The sequence below is a fragment of the Stylophora pistillata genome, chromosome 3 (genome assembly GCF_964205215.1).
Source record: "Stylophora pistillata chromosome 3, jaStyPist1.2, whole genome shotgun sequence".
Classification (NCBI taxonomy): Eukaryota; Metazoa; Cnidaria; class Anthozoa; order Scleractinia; family Pocilloporidae; genus Stylophora; species Stylophora pistillata.
Genome location: NC_142521.1, coordinates 22,760,383 through 22,783,527, shown reverse-complemented (window position 1 = coordinate 22,783,527; position 23,145 = coordinate 22,760,383). Strand labels below are relative to the sequence as shown.

At 38.9% G+C, this 23,145-nt stretch overlaps 4 protein-coding genes and 1 long non-coding RNA gene across 6 annotated transcripts in view; 3 read left to right on the top strand and 2 right to left on the bottom strand.

Moving 5' to 3' along the window:
• Positions 1 to 177: 177 nt before the first annotated feature.
• On the top strand, positions 178 to 1,537 carry LOC148735102 (uncharacterized). Its single transcript, XM_088755207.1, has 3 exons — positions 178 to 266; positions 371 to 485; positions 1,076 to 1,537. The coding sequence occupies exons 1-3, from the start codon at positions 225 to 227 to the stop codon at positions 1,516 to 1,518; spliced, it is 600 nt and encodes a 199-aa protein (XP_088611333.1). The 5' UTR covers positions 178 to 224; the 3' UTR covers positions 1,519 to 1,537.
• Positions 487 to 5,221, bottom strand: LOC148735101 (uncharacterized). 2 transcript variants are annotated; one of them, XM_088755205.1, is made up of 11 exons: positions 4,437 to 5,219; positions 4,213 to 4,316; positions 3,767 to 3,876; positions 3,560 to 3,633; positions 3,285 to 3,394; positions 2,915 to 3,010; positions 2,690 to 2,782; positions 2,494 to 2,594; positions 2,205 to 2,305; positions 1,914 to 2,036; positions 487 to 1,818 (listed from the first exon to the last, which is right to left on the bottom strand). In XM_088755205.1, exons 1-10 carry the CDS (start codon positions 5,066 to 5,068, stop codon positions 1,997 to 1,999), a joined length of 1,461 nt encoding a protein of 486 aa, XP_088611331.1. In that variant the 5' UTR covers positions 5,069 to 5,219; the 3' UTR covers positions 487 to 1,818; positions 1,914 to 1,996. The 2 variants fall into 2 exon arrangements, with proteins under 2 accessions (XP_088611331.1, XP_088611332.1); XM_088755206.1 differs by lacking the exon at positions 487 to 1,818 and having other exon boundaries at positions 2,153 to 2,305; positions 4,437 to 5,221.
• A 738-nt stretch (positions 5,222 to 5,959) lies between these two features.
• LOC111335023 (uncharacterized) lies at positions 5,960 to 11,441 on the top strand. The gene is made up of 3 exons (XR_015999337.1): positions 5,960 to 6,141; positions 7,051 to 7,227; positions 10,680 to 11,441. It is a non-coding gene; the product is annotated as an uncharacterized LOC111335023 (long non-coding RNA).
• On the bottom strand, positions 10,466 to 14,851 carry LOC111335022 (ubiquitin-like protein NEDD8). The gene is made up of 6 exons (XM_022940856.2): positions 14,725 to 14,851; positions 14,623 to 14,640; positions 14,206 to 14,235; positions 13,682 to 13,740; positions 12,289 to 12,312; positions 10,466 to 10,763 (listed from the first exon to the last, which is right to left on the bottom strand). The coding sequence occupies exons 1-6, from the start codon at positions 14,740 to 14,742 to the stop codon at positions 10,676 to 10,678; spliced, it is 237 nt and encodes a 78-aa protein (XP_022796591.2). The 5' UTR covers positions 14,743 to 14,851; the 3' UTR covers positions 10,466 to 10,675.
• Positions 14,852 to 14,875: 24 nt separating this feature from the next.
• LOC111335009 (translocon-associated protein subunit alpha) overlaps positions 14,876 to 23,145 on the top strand; it is a 10,333-nt gene continuing 2,063 nt past the window's right edge. Inside the window, exons 1-11 of the mRNA XM_022940838.2 lie at positions 14,876 to 15,061; positions 15,494 to 15,630; positions 15,961 to 16,017; positions 16,337 to 16,442; positions 16,722 to 16,815; positions 16,980 to 17,013; positions 17,184 to 17,228; positions 17,463 to 17,549; positions 17,681 to 17,760; positions 18,145 to 18,223; positions 18,431 to 18,530. Coding sequence (XP_022796573.2) covers positions 14,881 to 15,061; positions 15,494 to 15,630; positions 15,961 to 16,017; positions 16,337 to 16,442; positions 16,722 to 16,815; positions 16,980 to 17,013; positions 17,184 to 17,228; positions 17,463 to 17,549; positions 17,681 to 17,760; positions 18,145 to 18,223; positions 18,431 to 18,530 — 1,000 coding nt within the window. The 5' untranslated portion in view covers positions 14,876 to 14,880. The remainder of the gene's footprint in view (positions 15,062 to 15,493; positions 15,631 to 15,960; positions 16,018 to 16,336; positions 16,443 to 16,721; positions 16,816 to 16,979; positions 17,014 to 17,183; positions 17,229 to 17,462; positions 17,550 to 17,680; positions 17,761 to 18,144; positions 18,224 to 18,430; positions 18,531 to 23,145) is intronic.

Here is a 23,145-nt window from a genome sequence, read left to right as displayed (position 1 = left end):
AAATTTTTGGGTACGGGATATTTTAAACAAGGACCCTGACTATAAAAGGACCCTTGCCCTGGGCAAGCCGTCAGTCATTTCACCCCTGACACCGAACTGTCGACATCAACCAGTCCGTGACCGTGCGATATCGGCAAAACTATTGTAACCGAAAGGTCACTTGCAGCCAGTGCATATCTCAAACTTTTACGAATTTTGCCATTTTCGTTTACGGCAAAGAAAAGATGATCGGCTCCACTCAGTTGGCTCCACGGAAACGTGTACGGGTAAGCAGCACATCATCGTTAGCTGTTTTATTGCCGTTTGCTATGGTGCCATACTTCCCGCACCAGTCACGTAATATTTATCAATATTTATTACCATTTCTCAGATCACTATTGAAGTTTTCGAGGAGGAAAAGGAAGGACTCATAGATTCAATTATGAAATGTACACCCGCTTGCGATGTCATTTCTGTAAGGAAGGCAAACGGCCAGAGGGCTAGCGGTGAGGACTAGCTTTTATGACCTTTATTATCTTTCACAAAAATCCTCTTCTCATACCGGTTTTGTATTGTTGTAATAAAGTGGTTAGTTTCTTCGACGTTTTGTCTACGGGATTTCATGTGACACTTATACAAGAACTCCTCTGCAATTAAACAAGAGATCACGTTGGATAGAATTTTTATTTGAATCGCGCGCCATTTCTCCAACGGAATATGTGGTGTTGAAATACGAATCCCGTGGGTGCTCATATAAAATAATTTCGGTCACGGATTGGAAACATGTCTGGTTGACTGAAATCCGATGGAAAACAAATTATCATCGGCTATATTGCCTGAACGGGCCTCAAGAACTATTGAAAACCTCGACCTTTTCATAAGTAGCTAGTGAAATAGGCTTCTCCTTGCAACGCGCGTCTAAAATGTTCAGGCAAACAAATTTCCTACATAGTGCCGTGTCAAAATACTTAGAAAACTATGTTCCTTTCAAAGGGACCTATTCTCGAACTTCGCTCTATTTTTTTTTTCCTTTTTTGAGGCTTTTTCTTTCCGAGTATACACTTCCCTTAATTCTCGATTTCTTTTCTATTTACAGCTTCCAAACGAGCGCGTTTCACAGTGCCTAGCGCCGACGCGGATCCGACTACCCCATCACCCGTGAGTGTGTTTCACCACCGCAATACCACTCTCGATGAAACACCCCCTAACCCAACTGATGAACCAAATGACGTAATACGACAGGCCTGTAACTACTGTCTTCAACCGTCTTGCATCACTTTGTCCCCTTTCAAGCCACAGGGACAAAGTAATGCAAGAATAACAAACCATACCAAACGGCGTAAAGACTACAAGTGGTACTGGCGAACGCTGAAAGACTGTGGCCTTTGGGACAACCCAGTATATCAACAAAGAAAGGAGGATTTGGGGTGTCACATTGATGATGTAAGAGAGGTTATGCCTCATTGCGTCATCAAGGATGTTAGAGGAAGGTGGCCAAATCCTCCTCATGTGCCATACCAGGGGCACCAGAGAGCCTGACAATTCTGACATTGTAAATTTAAACACAAATTGTGATTACCTTAGCAATCATTGTCGACAATGGAAATAATATACAATGGAAATAATATACAATGGAAATAATATACAATGGAAATAATATACAATGGATATAATATACAATGGAAATAATATTACAGTGTTTTGTAAAAAGTTGCCCAAATTTCATCTTTGAACCTATATGTTTTTTTGCACTAGCACCCTGTGTGGTGCAATTCTGTCAGGTTGGCGACTCGTTTGGTAATACTGTTCGGACGTTGTTTCCCTCAGTACGTTCTCATTCTATAAGAGAACATAACAAAGATTAACCCATAGTCATCTCATTCTAAAGTATCTCAAGTTACTCAAAACAAAACTTCATCAGAACTTTTGTGTACCCAGTCAAGAATGGCCAATTGCATTCTCATCTTATAGGAGTCTGCACGTCCAAAATGTATGCGCTTCTGGGCATAAATTAGCATCACAAAGTGCAAAGACTCGATCCAGTAGGTATCACGACACTGCAAGGCAATAACAACAATAATAACAATGATAAGCTACTTTTTAGTCCAATTAATTTCTGTTTATGATATGTATTCCAAAGGCAAAATCCATGATATGAGTCAGTCATTAATACCATGGCATAATCCTCAGCATTTCTGTAGATTGTCGTCCCTTCTATGGCTTACCTGTAGGCAGCAATAGCCTTGTCGTTTGAGAGAGGCTTCTTGCTGCACACATAGCCCTCTTGTTGACACCTTGAATCTTTCTGACACTTTGAATGATCACCCTACAGCAATGAAAAGTTCGTATGAAAATGAACAGTATTTCATGGCATTGTTTGAATTATAATTATTATTATCATCATCATTGTCATTGAAATTATTCTTATTATGAACTTATTTATTTTTCTGGCGATAGGTCACTTCTCCCGCTTCACAAACAGTCATATAATGTTCAAACAAGTCACTGGTTAACCTTGTAATGATCAATGATATTTATCATGTACATCTTCAGCTCATTTGCATCTCCATTGCAGTTTTTCATGGCATGGTAGAAATGTGTCTTGGTGCATTTTACTAAAAAGAAAAGAGGAGAAGAGTTGGTACATGTCATTTTTCACATTCGATGCACATCATACAAATATTGGACAGTTTATTTCACAGATTTCTACCTTTGTCAGATAGTTCAGAGAACCAGGATTTCTCAGCATCCCTTTGGAGGCCACTTGCAACCTTTTTAATGGCCTTTTTTGCCCCTTTACCACCTTTGAAATGAGAAATTAAATAGGCTTAGACAAAAGTTTGATTTTTTTTTCTTTTATGATGTGGGGAACAAAATTCAAAATTGATTGGAGGTACTAAAGTAAAAGGAAAAGAAATTTGTAGTTGTTACATACCATGCCAGCTGTCATACGAGTTTTTAATCCCCTTGCCAGTCAGCCACTGCTTTAGAGCTGGAACGTAGTCATGAGCAACCTCACCAACACGATGACCTGCAAAAAGAAATTGAACAAAGAAATTAAAAACAAGTACAAAAAATTACCTGCAAAAAGAAAACATGGCACTTGGTAATTCGTGTACATATAATTATGTAATGAGAAATTTGCAGAAGAACAATGAATAAGTTTACTGAGAAAAGTCAAGAAATACTGCTGCTATTCACAAATTGTAAGTGAGAGCACATCAACAACAACAATGTTGTTATAAGACATGAATGAGTTTACTGGAGAGCACTGACTGTAAAGCAAGTTGTGTTATGTATCTTACCAAGAGCTGTGAGAGCTTCCACCAATTCTTTTGTCATTGGCACCTCACGTGTTGCTGCTGAAGGCATGTCATTCTTTGACCAGTGGAGGCTGAAGATAACTTTTTTGTTTCTGAAATGTACAATGAAATATCCTTATTTTGGGCCAGCTATTCAAAGGATCATCAATGTACCAATTTGGGCAAAGTTTGGCAAAAATGGATCAGCAGTGGCAACAAAGCATTTTTTTACAGTTAATTGTAAAACAAACAGATCTATATCCCTGTTTTGTCCTTGCCTGTAAGATATAGCTGACACAGTGGTGTGCTGAGCAGCTCGACTTGAGTCGTGTCTAGCATCTGTTATAATGACCTGAAGTTGTCAATATAAAATAGAGAGAACTTGTCAAGGTGTGAAAAGACACCCATATACATGGTTGAGCATCAAGTAAAATATACCACACAGTGCTTGACACACTGTTTTGAAATGAAGGAAAGATACTAACATCTCCAAAAACGGCATAATGAGCATCTTGCTGAGCCTCCCTCCTGGCTTCGGCCAGCTTTTCCTCATACAACAGATCAACGACATTCCTATATCCAAGAGAGGAGTAGACTGCCAGGGAAGCAATAATTAAAGATGCTACACTTGCTGTTTACTTATAAATACAGAAATTGAAGTATGTGCAGTCATCTATCATAAAATCCCAAAAATAACAAAGGAAAATAAAACAATAAATGGCACCTGGCTGGTAAGGCTGGGCCTTGTGTTGAAACACTCTTGCAAATCACATTTGTAATTTTAATTCCATAAACTAATAAGTAGTAGGAAGAACCAACAAGACAAAAAAGGAAATGGTACCGTGGTACCTGAGGAAACTTTAATTTTGGGTTTGGTTGTTTGTTTGTTTTTTGGAGATTACTAATGGAATCATGGTATGATGTTCCTTACCAGTTGAAATGTACTTCTCTTCAACGAGCCCAATCTTGGATGCCTTACAGTAATTGACATACCGGGTCTCGGTTAGCCCAGTACAAGTGAATCCGTGTATCATCCTATAGCCAGAGACAAGGAACATTTTAGACTGTGTGGTGACTGAACATTTATGAATTTCTCAAAGTATGAAAAGCCAAACAAAGTCTTGCCACTAAGGTAAGAGTAAGTAAAATAATTACCTCAAGTTAACAGTAAACTTTCCCGTGGTAATACTGCTAGAATACCATCTGAGCGAATGGCCAGCAGCACAGTTCAGGCTGATACGAACCGCATGTCCGTGCCGCAAGAAGGAGAACGACTCCATGTCGAAGAGAAAACCACAGAGAGGACAAGTCCCATTATAACTGGCCATGGTGCACAAAAGGTTTCGCGTGGTGTCAGTCGATGCAAGGAAATAATCCTCGTCAGCCTTGCTTTTTGTATGGATATCGAAAGAACCCGTCGTATTCTCCCCATAACTCAAAACGTGCGATAAAACATTGGACCCGTTTATGTCGGTTTGGGTGGCCGCGTCGCTGGCGAGATGAGAAGCCTGAGCGAACGAGCAAGATGTAAACAAAGAGGAGCGACTTTCACTTGCCATACCTCTTTGTTCAGACCATTCGAATAAGTCTAAGAGTCGTTCCATCAAAATAACATTTGCCATCGGTGTTCGACTCGCTAAATGAAGGCGTTCCTTCAACCGCTGAATTCTTGTCTTCACGCTTTCCAATCGCTCTTCCATTCCGGGTTCGACCGCCAGCTCCAGTGTATAACGGACTCGTAGACCTCGCGCCGCTATTTTGGCTTTTTTTGAGGGAAAATCCGCCATGGCAAAATAAAATGCAATTTTAAAGCTAAAGACTAGTTAGTGCGCGACTGTAACAACCGTAAAATGGATCAATTCGAAGTGGAAAATGAGTTATGTCACTACATACACGTACACATATTTACATACATGTACATAAATCTACATATATGTACATGAAAACCACTCTCTCTGAGCATGTCACAGTACTGAGATCCTCTAATCAATGATATCGACGGCTCAAAAAGTTGAGGCAAACGGAGGGGAGTCAGAGGGCCAGTACGATCATCTCGCGATAGGAGGAGCCGTTGGGAGCGCGAAATTCAAATTGCGATAGCCTAATTTTTTGAGTTTTGCAAATGAAGATCAGTATTTCTCCATTCGTCCCTTTTTAATCGTCAATAAAAACATTTTCAAGTGGAAATCAATTGAAACAAGACAAGGATATCGGTCTTCGTGTACAAATCTCTTTTTCCCCCTTCACCTTCCATTAGTCAGCCATCTTCGATTAGCCATGGAAGCAAAGATTGCGTTACCAGACGGGGGAGGAGCTATCCCTTTTATAGTCAGGGTCCTTGTTTAAAAGAAAGAAGACGTCAAGTTGATCTTTAACCTGGACATAGTCAATAGAGCGAACTATGACCTGGAGGAGCTACAACTTGGGAGATAGTGAATTTTTCTTGGGGTGTTTACATGCAGGCTACCGAGCTGCAAAATTAAACGTTGAATATAGATAAGTAAACTTTTCGCTGCTAGATTTACACTGTCTATTTAATTAAAAAAGAAAAAGTGAGCTTTCCGTTTCGCTTTCACTACACATTTTTGTGGACGGGACCTGTTAACAATTATGCAAATATGATGGTCTAATCAAAGTTCATGTAGCTTGACCCCTGTAAATGCATGGCTTTAAATTTGCGTGACATTTGTGTTACAGTTGGCCTTTGTGCCATTTGATTCCTTCGGATAATCTTTCTCTCCCGCTGATTTTTGTTGTTGCATCGTACGCCCTTTCACTATTCACTCTTCACGTCCGGTTTTCATCCAAAGTTAACTTCTTAAGTTTTGGTTTCAAGCCACCGGCGTATAGGGACCGATATGTAAGTTGTATTCGCTTGTTTTGGCGTTTGTAGCTTGCCCAATTTATGCAAGGTAGCGTTTCTCTTGTTATGATCTTATACTATTGTGTGTTATTTATTCACCGCCTTCCTATCGTCAGGCTGCTATTTCTAGTTATAATTTTCCTTTATCTCGTTTCGAGCAAGCTCTTTCGTCTTTATTTTGTATGGCACTTAGTTCACGTGTTTAATTGAGTACAACTGATTATATAAGTCCCTCTTTAATTCGCTTACAGTTTACGAGATTGATTAAAGCTAAGTCTCCGTAACGTATCCCCTGGTTTGGTTGGTATTTTCTCCGGTCGCGATTTTCTCGGCGCTTCATTCGGTCTTGATGTTCGCTTGCCGTCACAACCCCGTTGACCTAAAGTTTTGTGGACCACAACAAATCCCCCATGACAAGGCCAAAACCGACCTCCATAAAAGGTATAACTGGACAAATCACAACAAGTCCAACGTCCCAAACATATTATGGAAAGATACAAAAGCCCAACCACGCGAAAAAATATGAACTGAGCTGGTCATGAATTGTTGTCCTTTAATACGTTACTGGTTAAATAATACTACCGGAAGTCAAGCATAGGAGCCGCGATCGGAAAAACTGATCTTAAAATTGCGTTAAAAGCTTCCCGAGAATTGAAAACAGGCTACTTATTTTAGCAGAATACGTTAAAACGGCCTTTCGTTCGAAACGCGTACATCGAAAGCATTCTCCACTGCTTTGACGTAAGTAGTAGTGTTAATTACGCACTCGGTAATTCAGGCCCCGTCCACACTAATGTGTAGTGAAAAGCGAAACAGAAAGCTCACTTGTTCTTTCTGAATTAAATAGACAGTGTAAATCTAGCTGCGAAAAGTTTACTTATCTATATTCAACGTTTAATTTTGCAGCTCGATAGCCTGCATGTAAACACCCCAAGTAAAATTCACAATCTCCAACCGAAGACCGAAGGCGGTAGATCATTCGCAGTCACTACCTGTAACCTTTGGAATAGCTCAAGTCTAGAACTCAGGAATTCTGTGTCATTAGGATCTTTTAAGAACAATTATAGAAACAGCCTTCTTAAGGTACAACAGAAACTTGGTAGTTTGGAAAACAAGGAATTCCGGAATACTCTGAATACCCGGAATGAGCCGAAAAATAGCAAATTAAATAAATAGATAAATAAGAACATTGATGATTAAAAATTAATGGTAAATTCAGAACTTAATTAAATAATTTAATACGAAAATTTTCTCTGAGGGTCCTGAAAAAAAAAACACTTACCGGCACTGCTCATGGAGATGCCCATATTAGAATTAAAAAAAGTCTGCGTCAGGCCAGTAGCCCATACCGCCTAAGCGACGAAATATTTCAACTTTCCCTTCCCCATGGATGGGATGCTAGTCCATCACATAGTTACTCCCCATTTTAAATTCGCCTCCACCCATTTACACACCTATATGTCTAGCCAGGCCACCATGACCATTAGGCCTGCATGCTTTTCCAGCCAGAACCATTGCAGAAGATTAAACAAATGCAATATTTCCAATTAGTTTAAAAATCTCCGAACTATTACAAATTAATACGCTGCCTTAAATAATTATTAACCACACAATGGGAGCTATCAAAGCAGCTACCAATAAGACCAGCCATCTACAGTTAAAATTGAGAGATTGTCAGTTACTTGACACCTTTTCGCATCTATTATAACTACCTCGAATATGTACCTTTAAATATATATCTTGTACTGATGGATTCTTATAAACAAGGCTTATATTCAAAGGTATATATTCAAGGTATTTATAATAGATGCAAAATGGTGTTGAGTAACTGATGTTCTCTCAATTTTAACTGTACACGGCTGGTCTTAATGGTAGCTGCTTTGATAGCTCCCAATGTGTGGTTAATAATTATTTAAGGTAGAGTATTAACTTGTAATAGTTCGGAGCTTTTACAATTGAACTATTAAATTAATTGGGAATATTACATTTGTTTAATCTTCTGCAATGATTCTGGCTGGAAAAGTGTGGCGGCCTAATGGTCATGGCGCCCTAGACATTCTACAGGTGTGTAAATGGGTGGAGGCAAATTTAAAATGGGGAGAAACCATGTGATGGATTAACATCCCATCCAGGGGGAAGGGAGAGTAGAAATATTGTGTCACTTAGGCTGTATGGGCTACTAGCCTGATGCAGACATTTTTTTTACTTCTAATACGTGCATCTCCATGAACAGCACCGGTAAGTGTTTTTTTTGGGACCCTCAGAGAAAAATTTTGTCTCAAATTATTTAATCAAGTTGTGAATTTATCATCAATTTCTAATCATCAATATTCTTATTTATTTATTAATTTACTTTAATTTTTTTAAAAATTTATTATTTTTCGGTCATTCGGGGAATTCCGGTTCTGGTTCCGAATTCTGGCATTCCATATTTTCTAAACTACCCAGAAACTACAGCATTTTAACGTCTAACATATGATACATCATTTCCTCTCAAGTTACATTTTATTTTTACTCGCAATTCGTCTTCTTATTAGACAGATATTCCTAGTTTTTATTGATAGTCATGTTAGAATTCAACATACATTGCTTGTTAGGTTTTAAATAGAGCGCCACAAGTTTATTAGTTACTTCAACTATTCCGTGCCACCCTCACTAAATAGTGTATTATTATTATTATTATTATTATTATTATTATCTCCCAAGTTGTAGCTTCTCCAGGTCATGTTCGCTCTATTAACTATGTCCAGGTTGTAAAGAGGGGTCTTAGTTTTCGAGGGGTCTTAGGTCTTAGTTTTTGTGATATTGATTGCGGATAAAATTTTAATTGATGACCTCTAATACAGTACTTTACATCATTATTTTCAGTTATTGATGGGGAAAGAAAGTATCCTTCAGAAACCACACAATTGTTAGCTTTGCTTGACATTGATAGCATTTTGATATTCCAAAAGTAGGCTAACCTTTCCAAAATCACCGTTCAATGTGCTGGAAATGCTGTGCTGTGTTATGCCATTTTGAATCTTGCTGAGGCTGAGCATCTCACCCAGCTATTCAACTGTGACCAAAGTCTCATACCTCTTTTTTCCCTTCTCTTGAAGCTGTTTAAAACGGCATCTTTTTGCAAATAATAATTATATCTTTTTTGATAATCAGAGCAGTGACTTACTGAGCGGCACACATTAAGGTCTTCCTGGTGCTGCCAGGTCAATCAGTTGACTTCAAAATTAGGGCACCCATAGTCAGCCACTTGAAGAGTTTTGAATGGTTGTGATTTCTTTGGAATCCAAAATTGTAGTGAGAAAGTATCTCACACATGCTTTTTAATAATGGCTCTGAGAATCATAAGTGATCTGTAGCAAAACACGAAAACTGAAAAAAAGATCGATGTTGAACTGGATTGAATTTTATTTCGCCTTATTAAAGTTTGAAATCAAATTTATGATCTAAACCATCATGATAGAGGAATTGAAACCAAAAAGGATCAAAAATTGAAAATGTTAGTCCTGAACAATTAACTATTGAACCCCCTTAGATTTTGAGTGATGGTTGTTTTAAGAAAAGCCAGTAACATTCAAGTTCAAGTTCATTTATTTGTTTAAGCAGGTTGATTAATTGGCAGCTGTAATAGCTGATGTGGACCTGCTGTCCTAAACCACCCATCCCACCCCAGGGGAGGACATCCATCACACAGTAATCTCGTGTGTGGGAAATTAACGTCTCCTGCCCCAACCCTGCAGGAGACGGGACCTCCATTTATTCGTCCCTATCCGAGAAGACTAGAATATCTAACCATTTCTTGATGTTATAGAAAGGTAGCAAATTCTTCTCAATTATTTTAAGACCTTGAGTATTGGTCCGGCCGGACTCGAACCCTCGACCTCCCGCACTACAATCCAGTGCTCTATTATATTAAACACTGGGTGGGGCTTACAATAGATAGATTCTTAACTAACTTCTTCTCATTCATCTCACTTTGCTTCTCACCAACAGCTGGTAGTAAGGCCACTATGTCACAAATTTTGTTGAAGGAATGATTTTAGAGAAGTAGCAAAGGACCAAATAAAAATACCACCTTATCTATACTAGCACCCCAAAAATTGACCTTTTACAATCTCTTAGTAGCTTAAAGAGTAATTTGGGGATATTTGTTCCTTTTCTCCTTCTTGTTTTATTTCACATATAAAAGAAGTAGAACTAGAAATTTAAAACAAACAAAGAACAAATGCCCACCTCCCATGAAAGATAAATGGGGAAAGGAAGAGGGCATGATCACAGGTTTCTCAGAGAGAAAATCTACAGGTAATAACATCAAAACAAATGCCACTAAGTGCATAGTTTTATTTCATTACATACAAATACCAGACTAGAGTAGAAGAAAACATAACACAAAGGTTACAAAGACAGCATGTATTTTACATTTTTATCATACTGACAACAAGGAAAACTACAATTTAACACTGTTTCCCTAAAAATAGTGAACAAAACATATTTTGTAATTACTAAACTGATGATTATTCTAATTCTATTATTAGAACAGCCCTCCTCTTAAGGCCAGTACAAGATGAAGAACAGATCCACCCTGGATCTTGTAGTCTGCAGCAGTTTTGTCATCATTCCTTTACAAAAAAGATTTATAAATATTGATATGGTTTTATAGTAAATTGGCCACTGTGAAGAGTTTCAGAGCTGACATTTTGAGTGTTAGCTGTTCATCCAAGCAAATGGAGGAATTTTAGGTTGTATACCTGTTTATATGCAGAAAATGGAGCTATACTATTTGTGGGAAGATGGCAACGAGAGAGTAAATCAGCAGAGTGAAAAGCATTAATTAATACTGTGGGGATTAAGAGGGCTGATTGGAAAGATACAATTTTTGTTTTAAAGTTTTGCTGCTTTCTGAAGTGCCATAGACAGGAAAGGCCACAGACTGACATGTGCTGCTTAGAATGATTAGGGAGATAAAAGTGTCTAACAACTGGTTTGGATGCATCCTTGTCCTCCCTCTTTATGTTGAGAAGCTGTTCTTGGAATTGATCAGCTAGTTAAAAAAAATGCCAATTGAGGACTCTGTATCTTTTTGCACTAAATCCAAGTTATGCAATAGATGAGTCGAAGTGATCAGTAATCTTGATGGATCGCTTAGGTCCCAATATTTTCTCAATGTTGTGAGTGAAAGGGCAAGTTTTGCATCAGGTGCGAGTTCCAGGTTTCTCATTAATTTGTATTGAACTTCTGACCAAAAAGTTGTCAATGTTTGTGTCATGTTTGAATAAAATTAGTGGACATTGCAAAAAGATAGTTCCAGTCTGAGTCATATTGAAGTAATTTAGAGTTTTTAAGAATGATTAACCTGCGTGGTTGTGAGTTTGAAATGTGAGAGTGAATGGAATGGGATCAGTATGTAGTGGTGGCCCTCTTGGATGACAGGAAAAGGAAAGCCACCTTTTTTTTGAAAAACTGGCCCTTTGCCTCTGATTTGTCACTACATAAACAACAAAGACTAAGAAACTGAGAAAAAGGAATGGCATTCTTGACGTGATGGATGTGAAGATGTATAGAACAAGTAACTATGTGAGCATGGAGGTTTGTGGTACACACTAGTTTATAGTCCGTTGCTTTCAGTTGAAACTTAGATATCTAAAAAAGCCAAAGAAGTGTCTGAAATTTCCCAGGTATATTTTAGAGCTGGATGAAATGAATTGACAGCAGTAATAACATTGAGTTAACTCCTCTCTGGTAGAGGTGGTAGTATTGATACAGTTGTCAATGTAGAGTTCAGGTTTGGAACTATTGTACTGATTGAAAATTGCTGAAAAGATTGGTGAAGCCGTATCTCATTAAATAAATGTTAACTGAGAGTGTAAAATCAAGAAAGCAATAACAGACCCTGGTCTTTTAACCAAACAAGAATGTTGTTAGGAATTATTACACTCTCTGTATCTGATTAAACTAAGCGTATCTAAATTTCTGATGTAACAACCTTAGCTTCTAAAAGGTGTTTACAATGGGTAAAAGTCAAATGATTTGGTGAAATACTCCAAATACTCTATTTTGCATCTGACATGTACTTTGTCTGGTAATCTGCATCATCAGAGTAAATTATTAGTAACAATGGTTCTGCAAGTGTATCTGGGTACTTACATTTGCTTTCCACTAAATATCAACCTGAAGGAAACAAAATGACAAGTTCATTATAATCAGATGCCATGTAGCTGTGAAAAGAAAGAAAAACCAAGTAATGATGGAGCAAACATCTCCTTGGCTGTTAAGAGGAGAGGATCTGACCTAACAGTCATGGAAGTGTCTTTCTATGGTCAAGTTACAAGTGAAACAGTTTTCAAGTGTTACAAAATATTAATAAGCTAAACATTAAAGAATATCTTGTATTGGAACAATGTGTGGTTAAACCTCACATGCTTAATAGCCCTCCAGTTCATGCATCTTACTCCAGTTCTGTTCACATGAAGCCCTGAGAGTATTGTTTTTATCCCTGGGTCAAACATTAGTCCACTGCAGATTACCCCATACACCCAGGCAGATTATGAAGTCCCATAAATGCCACTAGGTAGAAGGACTCTGTGAAAGCAAAATGGCTCACTTAAAGAACACAACATATTGTTGGGGGCATAAGTCAAAGCCAGACCTTTTGATGCAGAGTGTAGCCCATTACCCCAAGTCTATTATTGAAGTAATTTTATAAATTCCTTATTACCTCTTACAAAACTTTGGCAGAGTTCATTGTAAAATCTAAGAAAATCTGAAAAGGTGTAAGCTGATCTGCACTCGCAAAACCGATGTAATTTCATTGATAGTTTTTCTCATTTGTACTTCACCATGTATGACAATCATTTAGATATATCCACTTAGGACTAGGTTCAATTTTTAAAAGGGCAGATAACACCATGGAACAGGTAAATTGCTGTCCACTAGAGAAGTGTCAACAAAATCCATCCACCAGATAGAGATGTATCCAGTGGAAAGTGTTATCCAACCTTCAAACAACTAGAGCCAGATTGATAGCTGATCGGGCCTCATTCTTATGTGGTCAGTGGCAAGTTAGCTGTACTTCTTATGACAAGAGTGAGTGGCTGAAGATTATCAGAGGGTTGGACTCTGCAGGACTGTAAACAATCTTCTTTTCCAACAGATTTATTCTTGACAAGCACAACAAAGTTCTAATAATTTTCTTGTTATAGCAGCTCAAATGTTCTAACAATTCTCTTGTTATAACAGCTCAAATGTTCTAATAATCTAACTTAAACTACAACTTTATGAAATACATCCCACTCTCGCATGAAACCATTTACAATTTGGTGACATAATTGATACATTCTACAACATTTAATTGATGAGTTAATTGATAACTAATAATCCCAGACAGATCAAATTACACCAATCCTAGTAGTTAAGTGAGTGAATCACCGACTTTTTTTCACAAAATGTAGTGCTGCAATGACAAGCTCATTTCTGAGTGTTTGCATTTTGATTTTTAGTTTTACAAGACCAATAAACCATAATGGATAGCAGATCTCACCTTTGCTGTGGAGGAGGGATTCCTTCCTTTTCTTCAACTCTTTCTTTTATTCTTTCAACCTTTCAACAACAACAGTGAAGTATGGGAATTGAGAATTGCAGACAACTGTTTCTCTCTACCTTCCCAAAATAAGTCCAGACTGAACTTATCATTACTCTCATTTATTGAAACTAAATGATTCAGAGTATACTGCAATATAACAGGGAGATCTCCAGTTGGATAAATATAAATAAATGTATAGGTCATGTGGTTCTGAAGAGGCATGGGTTAGTTTACAGCTTAGAATAATAATCCCATTGCATATTGGTTGAAGTACACTGTATTCTTCTTTATCCAAGTAAACAAAACATAAATTTGCTTAATTGCTAGTGTTTTTTGCTTCTTCTTGAGGTGCATAAATTTCAATAGAAGTATTACACTTGTATGTTAGAGCACTACTGAGCACATAGTTGTTCTATAAGATTTAGTGTTCTTATTTGTACAAACCCAGTGCTTGAGGCTACTTACTGTACTTCAATATTTACCTTGTCTGTAGGCTCAATGTCGATCTCAATCTGGTAATTGAAATAAAGAATATCATGTTTTTGTTTTTTTTTTTTCAAAAATGTGAGCTAAGGCAACCAGATCAACAGAAACTTTTCTTGTTGTTTGAAGAAGCCTTTGATTCGAAAATATTGCTCGTGGCTGGAAAATCATACAGTAGATCAGAAGACACTAATTTTTTTCGGCAATAAGACACTTCATGTTCTTCCCCATGCAAGAGGTATCGTGGGTAAATGAAAATTTGATTTCAAAGTATATATATCCATTCAACTGATGGAGTACAGCAATGAGGACAGAAAATCATGCCTATTCCTTACAAAAGTTGCACTTTTTAGCCGGCGTTAAAGTCACAGATATGGACAATTTGACAAGTCACATGTACAAGTATTCAACCTTACCTCTTTTCCTGTTAAAGTCTTCCAGAAAGAGGAAAAAGGGAAAACCAGTGTTAAAAATAGAGAAAATTAATTATAAATCCTAAAGACTCGAAATGAAAATACCTTCACTTTGATAAGCATACTGAAATCAAGTTTCTTCAGCAAGGGAAGAATGAAATTTTCTAATTCCAAAACTTTGAAATCTCTTAGTTGCGAAAAAGCTGGAAACTAATCACCAATTAGTGCCGCTGACAAGTCAAGTTGGCGGCCTGCGCACTAATGTGTCCTCTTTGTTCTGGCAGCCATCTTTGTCTGATTGTGAAAACACAGTCAGAGAATCCGTTTCCATCTCGCCAGAAGGAACGGTGTTTGCAACAATCCATTATGTTTTCCTTACTACAGAAACTTCTCTTTCTTTTTCTTTTAATTTTACCGGCATCGCTGCTTCTGATCGGAAATGGTGAGTAAGTTAGTTTTGCGTGATTTTTACCTTTCATGTAGTAAGTCTGTACGTTCGGTTAAGGCCCTCTTGTGTCCCGTGATGTTTTAGGCATTTGGAATGATTTTACCAACGCGAAAAAAAAAAACAGTTTGAATGAGCTTTTGGATGGTTATCTTCGGTCTTGAAAGTGTTTTACTGTCAAGTCCGTCGTATTTCTCGTCGATTGCTCCATTCTCTCTGTTCTTAAGGAACAGACCTGTTTTTTCCTTCGCGTTGGGCGAGTGATTTCCCTTGTTTTGTCTGAGGACTTCTTGTGAATTAATTTAAGTCTGTAAAGGGCAGTAGTTGAGTTGTTTTGAAAGTATGAAGGGTTTGTTTCCTGACTTATGCTCATGTGTTGTATTTTGGCGTCTTTGTATACGTGGCATTCAACCACTGGGTCTCCAAAAGATGTGTGTGTTATGGCTCGGGAAGACGAAGTTGAAAACGAACAAGAGGTCGCACAACCAACAGAAGCAGATGCTACAGAGGCCACAGTTGATGAGGAATATGTCGAAGAAGTAGTTGAAGATGTAGATGATGGAAAGGTCAGAACCATATGTAATCATACTCAGCTGTTGACTTGAATTAATTTTTGGTTACGGTGAAGGACCATGAAGTTAACAAAGCATAGCTGGATGCGTTTTCAAATCCGTGATATATTAAATGAAATAATTTTTGGTTTCCATTTATTTTTGGTGTCATCAAACTAAAATCACTTCTGAGTACAGGACTTTTTAGAATTACCCTTGACTGATAATTCCAATAGACATCTCTGATTTCTATAGCCAAACCAAATTTCTACTGATGTTGTGTAATTTTTGTTTATTGCGGATAATGCAATTCTAATTTGCATTACATGTATGTTTCTCAAACAGGTGGATGCTGAAGATGAGGAAGAAGATAGAGAAGACAGCCCAGCTCCTGCAGACTCTGTAAGTTCTACATGTAATATGCTGTTGAACAAACATTCAGGTTTGACTTATAATCAACAGAGTACTGTCAGATATTTATTCTAAAACACTTGTAAAGTATAGTAGCAAGAAAATTTGATGTATTTGATATTTCATTTTTGTAAAGACTATCTTAACAGCAGCCTTGGGCAGTTTTAAAATTTTCACTTGACACATGCTGACAGTAATCTTTTGGTCATACAGCCATACAAATTAGTTTGCTTTAATTCTTGGGCTTGATAATGTATGATTGAAGTTGTCATCAATTCATTATGCACCACTGGTTATTCCATTTCTGTAGAAAACTGATGCAGAGTCTACTGATGAAGAAGAGGAAAAACAAGAAACTCTCAAGCCATCTCCTGATGCTGATACAGTGATTCTCTTCACCAAACCTGGAAACCAAGGTATTTTGAATATGTTTTCTTTGAAATGTTGTTCAGAGGTGAAATTGTGTCCATGCTTAGAGTATGATGTGGTGTGATTGTTTCAGCTGGGGTGGAAACTGGCAACTTCTCTATAATTACTGTCATTCTCATTTCCATTCAGGTAGTCAAACTATGTTTGATTTTCACCAACAACCCTCTACACAGTTGTTACCATTCATTCAATCACACTTTGCAGTTGGCTGACAATCTCAAGCCTCTTTTATGTTTGACATTGATTCTCATTTGTATGTGTGGCAGTATTTCCAGCTGGGGAAGTAATTAAGTGTCTCATTGGCCTTGGTAACAATGGCAAGAATGATTTTATTGTGGAACATGCAGAAGCTTCTCTAAGGTAACCCATTTTTTTTCATAGTCAGCTAAAATATTTATTGTGCTTGGCAGATAAGAATTAATTTAAATGAAGTTCACTTTTACCAATCAATTTTAATTTCTAAATGTTCTCCTCACCTTTTATTTATTGATGTATTTACATGTTTGTTATTGCATTATTTGTAGGTATCCTCAAGATTACACCTATTATATTCAAAATGTAAGTATAGTTTGGTGTAACTTTTTCTAGTTCCTGTGTTACAAACTTGATGCTCTGTTTAAATGAAGCACCTTTCCTTAGAATTTCTTATGAGAGTTTTATTTCTTCATTTCCCTTAAAAGGAATTTTTAATTGGGTTGTGCAGATTTTTTTCCTTTGAATTTCTATAGTTCACTGGTTTCCAATATAATACTGTTGTACAGCCAGGAAATCAGGTGAGTGTTGCTGAAATAAGAAACTGACATACTGCATTCAGAAGTTTTAACATGTTCGCATAACACTTTTTTCGGGATGCTCAGGAGTTTCTACTTTTGTAAACTTGCTGTACAGATAGAGAGTTGCAAATCAGTTTTTTTTTCAGGGTCCATTGCCATTCACTTTTAGGTTAAAATAGTCATAAAAAAATTTGGTTGAAGTTATGATTTGTTATGTTTAATTTTTTTTATCAGGCATCCTTTGAATATGCATTTAAACCTCATGAATCATTTGGTGGGCGTCCATTTGGTTTAACTGTTAACTTGGTCTACAAGGACTCGGTGAGATATTTACATCTGTCAAAGTGAACCACTTGGCCATTGTTGCATTTAAATCAAGTGATAGGCTTTAACTTGTTTGATGAGCCATGTAATCTGATGGTAAATTATTACCTTCCTAATGACTTGTACAGGAGGGTAAACCATTCATGGATGCTGTCTTCAATGAAACAATCAATGTAACAGAAAGCAATGAAGGAATTGATGGTGAAACGTAAGAACACTTCTTTGTTTTATATGGGCCATAGGCTTTCCAGTTTAAAAGATGATTTTGTATAATCAACTGGGTTGATAATGAGAATTGGCCACTGTAGAGAGTTTCTAAGCTGATGTTTGGAGCATTGCCCATTGTTGCATGCAATACTGTTAGACACTCTTGACAGTGGCAAATTTACATCATCAACTCACTTGATGAGACAAGGTTATCTTGTTTTGCTCCACTGTCAATGCAGCACTGTAGTTTCTTTAAAAACTTGCCACCTTTTTTCAATTTGAAGTTCAGGGAACTTGTTTTTGGCCTTTTTGTACTGGTTGCTTTTTCTTTTTCATTTTTTTCCTTTTGGTTTAGGCTTATGTTTTCATTGTTATTATTTTTCAGCTTCTTCCTGTATGTGTTCTTGGCAGCAATAGCTCTGTTGTTAGTTTTGGCTGGTCATTATGCACTCACATCAGTCAAGGTTGGTAAAGTTTATATCCAACGTTATTTTGCTTTGTAAATCTGGTAATTTTGCCGGTATTGAAGTTTCACATGCAACTGTGTCACCACTCTCAACTAGGAGCCAAAGTCTAAACCTGGTATTAAGTCGATGAGAGAATTAGATTTTCTATCAAGCAATCTACTTGCACAGAACTGACTTGTTGTTGTTGTTATTTTTTTCACTAAGGGAAAGAAACCAGCCTCCAAGCCTTTAATGGAAACGGGTACACAAAATAGTAATGATATTGACTATGACTGGCTCCCGAAAGAAACAACCACAGAGTTTGGTAAGTTACAAAACCCGAATGCTAAAAATAATTCTTACTTTTCTGTCAGTGGGGATATTAGTAGAACTTATCAAGCAAGTATTAGGGAAAGTTGTACCCAATCATCCATGTGGTATAAGAATCAGAGATCAACTGAGGTCCATTAACCAATATTTGTACAAAGTTATATCAAATTATACATGTAGCATTCTAGTTTTCCTGACTGTGATATTCGGATATACAGCAATAAAAACCTTCGATGTCCTTTGATTTTAATACTTTAATCCACACAATCTCCACATGGCAGCCAACGAGTATCACAACAACAACTTTTCCTAGGCATCACGGGATGCCTACAAACACAACCTTTTCGCACTTCCGGTACAATACACTACATCCCTCCCTGTTTTTCCTTAATTTAGAGCGAAAACTCAAACATAAATAACACAACTCTTACAATGTCTTGCATAGAAATGCAGGCCTGGGCCTACTGTTCATAAACAAAGTCCAGTCGGATTCCTAACATAATATCAATGAGCCTACAACAAATAACATTCAATTATCTCTTAGAAAGTTCGTAGTCATCAAATCGTTTAGGCGGTCTGACATTCCGAGCTGGCCTAGGACAAACTATCTGGTTAAGTGGACTTCGGATAGTGGCAGTGGCCTGCTGAACAGACATCGATGATCCAGTTGGCCCTGGCCTTGGGAGTTCATCCTCCCCTTTTGCTACCTCTGTTTGGTTTGTTCCTTCTTGCTCTCGATGGACAGGAGTAATATCGACTTTCGCCTCCAAGGGTTTCTCTCGATACTTTTTCACAAATGAGACATTTCTTTTAAATTCGGCACCAGCTGTGCTTCTAATTGTTACCTCTCCTCCTTTCCTGTCTATTACTTCGCAAGGATTTGGGTCATAGTTTGGAGACAATTTTTTAGTCTTCGAGTTCTTCAGGAGTACTTTATCTCCAACCTCCACTTCATTTGCAACAGCAATTCTCTTTGCATCAACATACTCTTTCTGTGATAACTTCCTTGACCAGTCTCGATCGCGGACTTCCTCATTAGTGATAGGTGCCTACCTTCGCAAGTCTGGCAACTTTGACCGCATTTCCCTTCCAAACATCAGGTAGAAGGGTGTTGCCCCAGTTGTCATCTGAGGAGTTGACCTATATGTGGTTAGGAACGTCTGTAACTCTTGACGCCAATCTTTCCCCTCAATGTGAGCTATCTGGACTGACTTCATCAATGTGCGATTCTGACGCTCTACTTCCCCATTGGCCTGCGGCCACAGGGGAGTTGTTGTGCGGTGTTCTATCCCATTTTCTGCAAGGAAGGCTTCGAATTCTTCAGATACCAGTTGAGGCCCATTGTCAGTCTTGAGTGTATGCGGCACTCCAAACCAGGCAAATATTGGTTTTAGAGCTTCAATGAGTCTTGTGCTAGAAGTTGACCTCAAAATAACCACTTCAAAATATCTACTAAAATAGTCTACCACCACCAGTAAACTTTCCCCTGAAGGTAAGGGACCAAGAATGTCAGCTGCACAATCTTCCCAAGGGCCACTGGGAGGAAGAGCTCGAGCCATAGGTTCTGGGGGAGCATATTCACTGACCACTTGACAACCATGGCAACTCCTGCACAGCTTCTCTGCATCGGCATCCATCTTGGGCCACCATACTTTACTGCGCAGTCTACATTTTGTTTTAACAATACCCTGATGTCCCTCGTGGGCCAACTCCAAAACACGCGGTTGCAATTCTCGGGGAATCACTAGCCTGGAACCCCGTAAAAGCAGCCCACCATATGTACATAATTCATTCTTCACATGCAGGTATGCAGGTACATTGCACTGACTCCAATCTCCTGTTTGGACACATTCTTTGATGAGGTTCAGCTCCATATCCTCAGCTGAGGCTTTTTCAAGTTCAGTAGGTGTCAAAGCACAAGGAACACTATTCTCAACCACAGCATGCACAAAGTCATAATCTTCTCCGTCGTTACCTTGGAACCCACAATTTAGCCTAGACAAGGCATCTGCGATATTGGTCTTGCCTGGTCTGTAAACAACCTTAAAGTGATAGGCCTGTAGGCGAAGGACCCACCTTTCCACACGGGCAGAAGTCTTCGATTGCTGAGAATAGATGTACTCCAGTGGCTTATGATCCGTCTCAAGCTCAAACTCCCTGCCGAAAACATACATGTTAAAGCGTTCGCAAGCCCATACCAGGGCTAAGGCCTCTTTCTCTGTTTGGCTGTATCGCCGCTCCACATCAGACAGACGTCGCGAAGCATACCCAATCACACGCCACTCACTTCCATGTAGCTGGGTTAAAACCGCTCCAAGCCCCACCGGTGACGCATCTGCCACAATTCTTGTTCTGCTGTTTACATCGAAGTAAGCTAGGACATCCGCATGCGTGATCAGCTCTTTTAACTTCTCGAATGCCAACTGTTGTTCTTTGCCCCATTTGAACTCAGTATTCTTGTGGGTTAACCTCTGAATGGGTTCTGCAATGGATGACAGATCTGGGACAAACTTAGACACAAACTGGGCAAGACCGAGGAAAGATCTGGCTTCGCTAACATTCTGTGGAGGACCTGCCTGTCTGATTGCTGCGACTTTCTCTTCACTGGGTTCTATACCGGTCTGTGTTACTTCGTGACCAAAAAATGTCAATCTGGGTAATCTGAATTCACATTTGTCTTTGTTCAGTGTCAGACCTGCTTCCCTCAATTGATCGAGCACAGCCAAGAGCCTCTTATCATGCTGCTCCTCCCCTCGTCCGTGAATTATTAGGTCATCTGCTATATTAGCCACGCCCTCACAGCCTCGCAATAAGTCCCGGATGATTTTTTGGTACTTTTCAGGTGCTGAGGTGACACCAAGCATGAGTCGGGTATATCTATAGAGACCATGGTGAGTCACGAACGTTGTCACATGTCTACTCTCCTCAGCTAGAAGTATCTGATGAAATCCCCACTTCAGATCTACACGACTGAATACTGTGCTACCATTAAGATCTAGAAGCACCTCCTCTATTGTAGGGATAGGCTGACGTTCCCTCACTATTGCCTGATTGGCACACCTCATGTCTACACAAATCCTGATATCTCCATCTGCCTTGGGTATAACCACAAGTGGTGAGACCCACCCTGTTGGTCCATCAGGAACCTCCTCTATAATTCCACTCTCCAACAATTCATCTAGCTTTCTCTCGACTTTCTCTCGTACACTGAATGGAATCCTGCGGACTGGCTGCGCCACCGGCTTCACCGAATCATCGATATTTAACTTCAACTCGTAATCCCTAAGAAGCCCAACACCGCTGAAAAGTTCTTTGTACTTTTCTTTGATATCAGCTTCTGTATTGACGGCATTAACGGCATGGCTAGGCCCAAGTCGTAGCAAACCAAGTTTCACTGCTGTTTCTCTGCAGAGGAGACTTCTGCCATCTCCATTTATAACTACAAAATCAGCTTTGCAGGTCACACCAGTGTCAATGGACATTATGTCTGCTGTAAGTGTTCCAAGTGTTGGCAATGGCTTTGTACTTCCATAAGGAAATAAGGCTTTGGCCTCCTTTCGGGTCTGACACTGGATTTTCTGTGACTTAAGCCACTCCCAAGTTCCTTGGCCTAAAAGGTTGCATGTTGCTCTTGAGTCAACAAGGACATTTGGCAAATGAGTACCTCCAACTACAACAGTTACTATTCCACTCTTTTGGTCAGGCCTATCCTCCACTGAAAACACATAGTTAGGTGTTGAGTCTTGTCCTGATTTAGGGCTACTATCAACATAATTTGTGTTTGTCTTTCTGCCTCTTTCATTCATACTAGATGTATTTCTCCAATCACGCCGACCGTCACCTTGTCTTTGCCCCATATGGGAATCCTTAGCAAGCTTCTTACAACACTTGACCTTGAAATGTCCAATTTCTCCACACTGAAGACACTTTCTACCTCGAGCAGGACATCTCCAATCTCTGGCTAAGTGATCCTCTCGACCACAATTGAAACAGCCCCTCTTCTCGCTACTAGTGCTCCCTCTTAAATTTACCACACTGTTAACCTGCTCTGAACTTATGTCGCCTCCCCTTGCCCCATCGTCAACAACAGTGTTCACTTGTCCTGAACCACTGTTAGCCCCCATTGCTTCCATCTGCAAATTAACTGCTTCCTGTGCCCGAGCTGTAACTAGTAGATCATTCAAAGTAACACTGCCTTCCTTTTCTAAAAATTTCCGACGCAATTTTGCCGAGTATCATTTGTCAATCAATTGATCCCTGATGTACTCATCTTCCCGCTCTCCAAACTCACACGAAGCGGCTCGTAGTCTGAGCCGACAAACAAATTGATCGACGGTTTCTTCATTACTCTGACTAATTTGCCGAAACAAATGTCTCTCAAACGGTACGTTAGCTTTAGGAATAAAATAGTCATCCAGTACCTTGAAAGTTTCGGCGTAGTTCTTCTCTGCACCATCAGGCACCAGTGTGAAATAAACTTCCTGTACATCGAGTCCAGCTGTGTGAAGTAACAGGCCACATTTCTGCGAGTCATTCGTGATCCCTTTACCAAGCGCGTATAACTGAAACGCTCTTTTCCATTTTCTCCATCGCTGCGAAACCGAATGCGG

Bases quoted from the DNA above. Each gene is read 5' to 3' on its own strand.
- LOC148735102 (XM_088755207.1), top strand. From the start codon at position 225: ATGATCGGCTCCACTCAGTTGGCTCCACGGAAACGTGTACGG. The intron at 267-370 runs GTAAGCAGCACA...ACCATTTCTCAG, and splicing joins CTCCACGGAAACGTGTACGG to ATCACTATTGAAGTTTTCGA. The intron at 486-1,075 runs GTGAGGACTAGC...TTCTATTTACAG, and splicing joins AAACGGCCAGAGGGCTAGCG to CTTCCAAACGAGCGCGTTTC.
- LOC148735101 (XM_088755205.1), bottom strand. From the start codon at position 5,068: ATGGCGGATTTTCCCTCAAAAAAAGCCAAAATAGCGGCGCGAGGTCTA. The intron at 3,877-4,212 runs GTAAGGAACATC...CTTCCCTGGCAG, and splicing joins AGAGAAGTACATTTCAACTG to TCTACTCCTCTCTTGGATAT. The intron at 2,306-2,493 runs GTTAACCAGTGA...TCATTGCTGTAG, and splicing joins ATATCATTGATCATTACAAG to GGTGATCATTCAAAGTGTCA.
- LOC111335022 (XM_022940856.2), bottom strand. The intron at 12,313-13,681 runs GTGAGATCTGCT...TGTTTCCTTCAG, and splicing joins ATCCCTCCTCCACAGCAAAG to GTTGATATTTAGTGGAAAGC. The intron at 10,764-12,288 runs GTAAGTACCCAG...TTTTTTGTAAAG, and splicing joins ATATTTAGTGGAAAGCAAAT to GAATGATGACAAAACTGCTG.